Below are 9,646 nucleotides of genomic sequence, written 5' to 3' on the forward strand. Positions count from 1 at the left end.
TTAAATTTCAAAAAGAAAGTTTAAGAGGATTGATGAGCACCCATCCAATAGCACCCCCCACGCTTGCCATGTGGCATTCCTTCCCAACATCCATCCCTCCTACTCCCCAAAACAAAAAACCTACCACCAAGATATCTTATGGATAAAGTTAACAAAAGATTCTACCAAAATACAATTGTAAGAACCCTTTATCTACTATAACTAGAGTATATATCCCAATTCAACTAGCAAGTGCAAGGACCATCCATAGATCACAAGGTTTGACTCATCAATTAGGCCATAGACCCCAAAGATGGACATGAGTTGTACTATACAAGTTACAACATGAGTTGAGAGACATACACAACATTTAGTTGCTTAAACCTTTTAATAAAGGCAACTAGCTAGTGTAGCCAACATTGCATTTAATAGTAGTAAAAAATAACTAATCATCTTGAAGGAAAAGGGCAATGGGCTTTCTCAATCCATAAATTCAAATAAATGGTAATTACAATCGTATGACAAGCTCTACAAATCCAAGCTTAGCAATACTTTACAAGAACGCAAACATGATTTACACGTTTATAATATCACTAAAATTGAAACCATACGTGCATATTTCATGACAACCACCTAGAATTGTTAAGATCTTGAATCTTCTCAGTAGAACCTTATCTAACCTTCTAACTGATTTGAATTGCCATTTTGTAAAATTTTCATCAAAACTACTTCAGAATTGTCAACATCTTCAAAGTTGCAGCATATCAAAATTTACCTTTAGAAGTTCTAACGCTCAAGACTAGTTACAATTCACAACATCATATCGAGATATCAATGAAGACCACTATACTTCAGGTGTATCACACTGCTATTAATCTAATTATTCTCCAATTTACTAAGCTTTACAATGCACACTATCTCAACATATAGATTGTTACAAAGTAACGTGTGATCCTACTATTTTTATAGGCTAAATTCATCGTCGCCAGAACCTTGCAATATGCTGTCGTTTCTTTTGTCTCTGCTAATAATTCAGTATCATGGTTATTGTTTTGTTTGTCTTTCTACCATTCAGTATCAGTGCCAATTACTTTCTGCTTTTAGACCAACCAAGCATTAATTTATCAACCTGAGATCCACCAGAGTGGTAAGCCAGGGATAGTGATGTTTTCTTCAAAATGTCAGATCAGAGGAGTGATCCTCCAAATAAACAGGCACGTCATAGATTCACAGGAGTCTCAAGGAACGAACTGAGAAGATGGTCAATCTGAGTTACTAGATTCTGAGGATCATCAGAATCAGGACAATCACCATTGGGTAATTGCCACCCTCGAAAGCCTGTCAAAGGATCTAGCCAGGAACTCACGGCTACCATCAGAATGTGCTCACAGCTCTGTAGGCTCTCGTCACAACCATCAATTTTTCTGGTTCCTTCGGGTACACAAGTCTTCTCATATATCATTTTCCTTGAGGCCTGCTCAAACTTTCAATGTAACACTCAGTTATTTGAAGAAAAATATGTCATTTTAATGGATTTGTTTGATTCGTACCTGTAAAATTCTGCAGATTGCTTCCATGTGTGCGGTGTTAACATATTTCTTGTCTTGCAGCTCTTTCAACAAAGCGACCGTAGACGACGTAACTGTTCCACATGTTAGGCTTGCTACAATTGTTGAAATACATGGACGAAAGACGGGGGACATCCAACTCGGAGGTGATGATAATCTGAGGAGGCCAATGGCCACATAGATGCTATTTGGAACTGGCTGGCTAGTCTCCGGAGTTGAGAGTCCTAACACAAGCTCCTCCACAACAAAACGGTACCACGGGCTTACAAGTACTGCAGCCCGCTCGGAAGCACTGAGTTTGTCATTGCTTATCAGAGAGTAAAGACAAGAAGAAGAATTTTTCTGAACCATGGCATTGCTGTTAAAGAGGGATCCCTGCAGCACCATGACAATAGACTGCAGGGAAAATAAACTTTTCTGCTCATCCCTACTGTCTTGACCTTCAAGTCTTTTCGACTCTGCCATTCCATAGAATGCTTCGACCATACACGAAGACGCCAAAATCTTTAGAACAGGGGGCCCAAAATAGAGCAAGCGGCATAAATGCTCCAGTTCACTGTAACTTTTGGGAATCAGGCCCCAGAATTCTTGATGGGAAGACGGTTGATCAGAGCCCGCCTGTTTGTGTTCCACAGCAGTTATAGCCCTGCATTTCAAGGCTTTTAACTTTCTATAAAATGCTTCCGATGAAATAGTTAATGGACGGTACAGCACCTGCCTTACCATCTCAAACAAAGTAGATGGAAGGCCAACAGGTGGCACAACAGTTTACCGTCACCTGAGTCCAAGTCTAACTTGGAGAGCTTGGACCCTTGATCTGTAGTCTTGAAAAGACGCAGGCCAACAGCCCTCTGAAGCTGCTCATTCGACAAAATAGTGTAAGAAGTCTCTGTCAGAAATCCCATCCCAATCTCTATGGACTTGTGCAGCACCAAGGTAATCAGACTGAGGAGCAAAAACAGCTCTTTATCTGAAGCAGAAGAATTCAATTGATCTGCAAGGTTGTAGACAAACTTCCATTTACCCAGATAATCAAGTCAGTTGAGCTTGCCGGCACAGCAATGGGCAAAAAGATGCAATATGCAACTTGATACCTGGTTCATAAGAAGATGCCAACACTCCTCATCTGTGGGGTTGTCACAGTTCCTCTTACAAAGGAGTTGATACAGTAGCTCAATCAAAGAACAAACGATTTGGGATGACTTGAAGCCATAAAGAGCAAGCCAGCTTTTCACATATGAAACTATGCCACAGTCACAGAGCTGGTTTGCAGCCGAAGGTGAAAGTTTTATAAACTCGATAAAAGAGTCGATCACAATGTCGATGTCTTCTTCAAGATGGCTGCTGAGGACTCTGTCAAACAGACCAGTGAACAGCATGCCACAGCACTTGTTATCTTCTAGGATGGCTAGGATAATATCTAGTTCTTGAGACTGTTCAACCTCATTACTGGCAACTGCACAAGGTGATATCCTTTCTAGACCCTTTCCTTTGAAAGTTCTGAACCATCTCAGCATCTCTGCCAGCAGATAATCCCAAAGTTTCTCTTTTTGTAGCATCCATGTGAACACGTTTCTTGGCATGTCAGACAAAATTGTGCAACATTGGCACTGCTCAATAATCGAAACAAGAAGATTTTCAGCCTCAATGCTACATTGTAAACCAGACGCAGTGATGGCCTCTTTAGTAGAGACATAGACATGTAGTAGTTGTTTGACCACAGAGGGCTGCGAACCATTCCATAACTCTGACGAATTCATAAGAAGAAACTGCTCCAAGCAAGCCAAGATATGCCCCTCCTCTGCAAACCTGCACAACACATCGGAGTTACTCTGACGAACTATTTCGACTGCTTTATTTGGTTATATTTTGTTCTACAAGGATATTCCATAGGTACTGTTGAGTATTTAAAAAGTGGTAAAAAGCTTAAAAGCCTGAAAAAATGCGTATGAAAGTTATATAGAAATTGTTATTTTTATCATAACCAAAAGACGTGCGCTAAGGCGAACCTACTGCAGGCCCAAAACCTCACCTGTCACCATACACATGACATGTATGAATGATAGCTATGATGGCAAATTGACTGAGCTTAAGCTGAGGTTCATATAAACTGCTTAATCCCAACAGGACCAGTTGGTCTTCAGGATCGCGAGGTAGCTGGGTGAATTGAGCTCTCACGTTTTCATCTAGATCATCTCTTCCCAACTTCCTGGTCAGACTGCCAAGAAGCATCATTGACGCACCTCCAAATTTTTCACTGGGAAAGCGAGCCATTAACTCAAAAGATAAGCTGAACCAAGAAGCGCTGACAAGACTTTTAGCAAGCCTCATAGCGCCAGCCAATTCCAATGGATCAACCATGGAAGAGAGGGCCTCAAAAGCAGCAAGAACAGTGCCTTCATCTTGCACAGGCTCAATGACCTCCAAGAGCAAGGGAAGAAGTGTAGCTCCACAAATATCAATAAGCAGCTCTGCAGTAGTACGATCGGTCAACTTCAAACTGAACACAAAAGCTTCTTTGAATAGGATGAAGGTGGACATGAGCATGTGATTTTCCAAGCAGGTTCCAGGGCCAGCTACAGATAAAGCAGATACAACGCTAGTGGATGCAGACTCAAGATAGCCATTCGCATCTCGTATGCTGGTTACACATGGCAGCTTTATCAGTGTCACAATTGTCAAGCATAATGCATTGAATACGTTAGGCAAAGGACCAAAGCTGCTCTCAGCATGCTGCTTTAGTATTGTGGAGAATGTTCTGAAGAGATGCTCAGCTCGTGCAGCAGAGATGGCCCCTGGACACCCAGAAAGGCCAACATCTATCAGACGAATAATAGTAGGCTGCTCTGCATAAAGTGCCATTCCAGCCGATCTGTCAAGGATGTGACTGACGATATCCAGCCCAATAGGGAATCGCCTTGCAAATGCTGTTCTTGCTCGAGATAGCAAGCTTAGCGCACATATTGATAAAGCTACAATGCTCTCACTACTCTCTGTGAACAGAACCAGTTCTAATTAAAGTTTAAACTCATACTGAAGGCTGATTCTGGGATTTGCTTTGATGATGAGAACTCACCACACACTCTCATAATCTCAAAAAGGTAATCCATTGTGCCTTCTTCGATGAGGACCTGAAAATCATCCACCAAAGCAACACTTGGTGGACACATATTACATAGCAGCTGTAATGCAGCCACTTGAACCTGAGAGTCTGAAGATATCAACGATGCCTTGATGGCATCTGCAAACATTCTTGCAAACTCGTTTTCTTGTTTGTGAACATCACCAGGAGCACTAGCAAATCCGTATTGCTGGAAGCGGATATTGATTGCTGAGTGATGAGCCAGAGTACTTAGCAGTGCTGCAAGCCAGACATAAGAGGATGAAAGAGACAAAGAGAATCATCCAACTTGAAGGATGGGAGTAAAGAGAGGAAGGCAATTGAAAGCGTTATAATACGTATGCAATTGATTGTTATTTATTGGAAAACATTATATTACCTATGCAATTGATTCTTATTTCATCACTTTCCGTTTTAAGGAGTGCATTCAGAGCTGGAGTGACTAATTCCAGCAAAAATGGCAGTAACTCTTCAAGGCTGTCCTGAAAGGATGATAACCTGTAAAGAAGAAACAAGACCTCTCCTCGCAATTGATCTCTGGACACGAAACAATGACCGACCTGTCGGAATTCCGTTGTATGATACTAGTCACGACTGCTTGAATGCTAAAGAAATGCAAGTGCAAGTCTCAAGAATCAATACCCTGGAAGCTTCAGGCCTGTGGTTAGGTTTAACAAGAATCCTTTATGAGTCCTAAACGGTTCCGGCAAAACATTGCATCCACCTAGCAGAAGTCCCAAGGCATGTAACTGCAACGCTTCATCCAGGCTATTCAGATATTCTTATTTGTTGTGATTTAACAATAACTGGTATACAGTGAGTATACAGTCAGCATTTCAACAGCTCTTTCACGAATCTGCAATGGAGTCGTTCCTTTAAGGTAATATGAAGTTTAAGGTGTTCCGTAATCAGGCGAATAAGAATCCACTATGAAGAACAAGGGCGCCTTTGGCATGCAGTGAGCACGAAAATGCGATGAAAGCGTTTCTGGAAGCCATATATATGGTTTAAGGTTTTGATCATCAGACAAATCGCGAGTGCAAATACAAAGAACGAAAGCGCCTTGGCATGCAGTACGCATTTCAAGGGTTCTTCCACAGAAAGCGTTTGTTGAAGTCATATGGAAACGAATGGCAAATGAAATGCGCATGAAAAAGACGCCTTTGGTATGCAGTGACCATTTCAAACAGGACTTTGTTCAATTGCAGCGCTGACAAAGTGAGTTGATGAACATGTCAAGTAGTCTTTCGGTTCTTTCACTATTCTGGCATGGGAATCATTTTTGAAAGGATAAGCTTGTTATGCCTCAGACGATTTACAAACGCACCGCAGAGAACCAAACGATGCCTTCGAAATATCTCGACAAGTTATTGGCCAATCGAACAAGGGAAGGGAAAGCAAAAGCAAAAATATTACCGCACAGCAGTGCCCTATCTTCCAGGGTAGGTTAGGTGAGCTAAGTTCCAGGACGATGTGCAATATGCAGTCCTCTAGGAAGGACAAGTGATCATCTCCGTCGAGGTTGCTAAGCCGACACATCGAAAGGAGGAGCTCCATGGTGGCCTTGGCCAGGTTATCGTCGTCGAAGGAGGCGAGGGCTTGGATGAGAGGCGAGACGACCAAATGGCGCTGATAACTGTTCAGCAAGGATGCAGAGAAGAGGGGATCGTCGAGCGCCTGCGACAACTGCGAGACGGCATAGGCCTTGTGCGTGAAGAAGGCCGATGGCTCCGTCAGGAGCTTGATGAAGCACATAAGGCAGATGCAGCCTCCGGCCTGTGTGGGAAGCTGAAGGGAATGCTGATGGCCCTGGCTGCAGCCGGTTCTAGAAGCGTTACTGTCGCTGTTCATTGACTGTATAAGAGGAGACGGAGGAGGAGGAGGAGGAGGAGAATCAAGATCCTCCATGCCTTCGTTCAGGAAGGAAATGGCGACTCAATAAAATTCGAATCGTAAAGGCAAACACATATCACCCAGGAAATATTTTCGCCGAGGCCTATGTAAGGTAAGGGGCCAATTATAAAAACCTAAGAAAAAAATGTATTTTTGGGGGATTTTACATTTTGCATTTTTTTTAAGATTTGAATTATGAGCATCTAAGTCTAAGGTGTATTAAGAGGAATTATACAAGTCTAATATTGAATTTAATATTTTAAAATATTTTATGTAATTTTAAAATTATAATTTTGAGAGGTAAAGGTACACTTGAGAGCGAGAATGTAACACTTTTTGGCAAATAAATTAGTGACACCTATGTAAAATTTTCAACATAGTCCTTTTTTTAAAAACATTACTAGCCCCAAGTTATTTGCTTTTTGGCTCCCTTACCCTAGTAGCTGAAAATATTCATATGCCTCACATCCCCCACACACAATCAAACAACCATGGTCATATGGTGCACACATGACTAAGAGCAAATCCGCATGCACACTATGCTTGTTTTGCAATAAACATGCAATTTGAAACCTTTTTAGAAAGGTGGTTCCAATATTTTCTTTTGTTTACGCACCTTCAGTTGCGCCTTTAAACGAGTTTGCTTTTACCTACTATACAAATCATTGGCTTTTAAAAATAATGTGATTGCCTCACTCCCGTCAACCATTGTGCACCTCTCTTCTTACTGCTTTGCCACTACTATACATAAACTGCATATGCATGCGCATTGTTGTCCTCTTTGCTTCCCCAATGTCTTTTCCATTTCATCCCTACTCTTTGTCTTGCTTGATGACTCCTTATCCCTCTGTCGTCCTTGACGACTCCAGGTCCCTCTACCATCCTCTACTCCGATCCTCTTCTAATTGGATTGAAAGGATGAATCAACTGAATTCGGCTGCAAAGGATATCATTCGGCTTGTTTGACTAGTCCCTCACAGTAGGTGCTCATCAACTTGCTAACTTCCATTCAATAGATGCCTTGACATGGAGCTCTCGATTCCAACATGGTAAAACACAATTTTCATTTTCTTGTTTTGAAGTGCCTTGTCTTGATGGGGAGTTCTTTGATCCGAATTTGTTCATCTTGCTATAGGACTCTTTGATTTCGGTGCCCTTTATTCGACAACCAAATGGCATCTGCAACGGTCACTACCTTCCTTATTATTTACATTTCACTACTCTAGTTGCTCCTACAGAGCATTCAAAATCTAATCATTTTGCAAAACAATATTCTCACCATATATGTAGTCCTACTATTCATCAATGATGACATGACCTCTTTGACAATGATTGTCGTTACCTCCTTGTCAACCATGTGTCACATTATCACCACCTCTCCTTGAATGTGTTGGATTGAACCTTGCCTTGGCCAATGGTATGTGAGACCACTGTCACTACATTAGTGGCCCAACTACACCAATTGGTGTAGTGGTGAGGATCATTGATTTTAATCTTTCTTTAGTTTGTCACCTATATTGTTCTCCCATCCATTTGAACTGCTACATCCATTCCTTTGTTAAGAAAACATTCCAACACCCTTGCTCCAAGTTCGAGGTTGGCAATTCTTTACTAGTGAAAGGTTGCAATCACATTGATATATCTTGTATAATCGGATGCTCTACAAGGTCATTTTTTAGCAATTAGGTTATGGTATTTCCACCAACTCAAAAATCATTGACTATGTTATTGACGCATCACTTCCTTTCCTGAATCAATTCATTAGGTGGCTTGTCACACCTAATGAGATGGCTCTTTTGAAGGTAGGCATCTAGCAACAATAGGGATTACCTAACTGCTACAAGGCAATAGATTATATGCATATTTGCATAGGGATTACCTAACTACTCCATGATCCTTTAAGGCATTATGGTTTGCAATTTGAGGTTTATTGGCATCTACGTAGGTTTTCCTAGCTTGAAAAACAATAAGCATCACAAAAATCTCTTTTTTTTTTCATCCTACGCAAAGAACTCTCAACTTAATGGTTCTTGCTTCATTGGTCTTGGCTACAGTATTCGCGAGTACAGGGGGGGTGTAGGGGGTAACTACGAGATCTCATGCTTGCTTATTCCCTTCCAGGATCCTCTCACACTTTCACAATCACGATACAACTATCACTTGTCTTCTCTATGGATGGTTACTGAGCGTGCATTCAAATGCTTGAAAAATGCCTTGTGTGTTCTAAATGGGGTCATTCCAAACCCCAACATCTATAACGTGCCAAAATTGATAGCCATTTGTTCTATCCTTCACAACATGACAATTGATCATAGCTTTGTCATGTTTGATGATTTTGTCGATCATGCTTTGGTAGCTTATCATGTTGAGTAGCATGATCATGAATGATCCCACTACAAGGAAATGGAAGCATAGCGATGGACATTTCCGAAGTGATTAGGCATTATTTCCATAGTGACAGCCATTTTCGATGCAATCAAGCAGTGTCACTATTAGTGTGGCTATTTGCATCGTTATTTGTGTTAGCAATGCTAATTGCGACACATGTAGCGAAGGTGTTCTAGGGAAAAAATCGCCAAAACCTGAGCATAGCATTTTACAAGTTTGTAAACGAGAGAGAGAGAGAGAGAGAGAGAGAGAGAGAGAGAGAGAGAGAGAGAGAGAGAGAGAGAGAGAGAGAGATCCATCCACGAAGAGGGAAGAGACAAGTGTAAAGGAGGAGGAGGAAACCTGTCAAGGAGAAGAAGAACGAGGGAAGTGCAAAGGGGTTCTTCTTCGACCTTTGAGGTAAGCACATTCTCTTTTCTCTCTTTGTTTTTCTCTTTTTCTCACTTCTCTCTTTCTTTTTGTTGATGAAGAGATATATAGAGAGAACAAGGGAGGGGGAAAAAGGGAGATAGCTCAAAGCAAGGGAGAGAGAGAGAGAGATGTCGCTACCACCACCATTGCCACTTCCATCCATGAAGAAAGAGGAGACAACTACAAAGGAGAAGGGAACCCATCAAGGAGGAGAGAAGCATGAAAGGATTTTTCTTCAAGCTTTGAGGTAAGTGCATTCTCTCTTCTCTATTTTCTTCACTTCTCT

General features: G+C 41.4%; 1 protein-coding gene across 2 annotated transcripts; it reads right to left on the bottom strand.

The window, feature by feature from the left end:
- Window positions 1-783: 783 nt before the first annotated feature.
- PRD1 (putative recombination initiation defect 1) lies at window positions 784-6,651 on the bottom strand. 2 transcript variants are annotated; one of them, XM_087678108.1, is made up of 9 exons: window positions 6,085-6,651; window positions 5,311-5,417; window positions 5,048-5,205; window positions 4,624-4,908; window positions 3,580-4,540; window positions 2,642-3,356; window positions 2,271-2,560; window positions 1,530-2,193; window positions 784-1,453 (listed from the first exon to the last, which is right to left on the bottom strand). In XM_087678108.1, exons 1-9 carry the CDS (start codon window positions 6,574-6,576, stop codon window positions 1,199-1,201), a joined length of 3,927 nt encoding a protein of 1,308 aa, XP_087534234.1. In that variant the 5' UTR covers window positions 6,577-6,651; the 3' UTR covers window positions 784-1,198. The 2 variants fall into 2 exon arrangements, with proteins under 2 accessions (XP_087534234.1, XP_087534235.1); XM_087678109.1 differs by lacking the exon at window positions 784-1,453 and having other exon boundaries at window positions 2,062-2,193; window positions 2,326-2,560.
- Between the last annotated feature and the right edge of the window lie 2,995 nt (window positions 6,652-9,646).

This window comes from Lygodium microphyllum, chromosome 5 (assembly GCF_053477565.2).
Source record: "Lygodium microphyllum isolate KBCC chromosome 5, Lygodium_microphyllum_v1.1.10, whole genome shotgun sequence".
Lineage (NCBI taxonomy): Eukaryota > Viridiplantae > Streptophyta > Polypodiopsida > Schizaeales > Lygodiaceae > Lygodium > Lygodium microphyllum.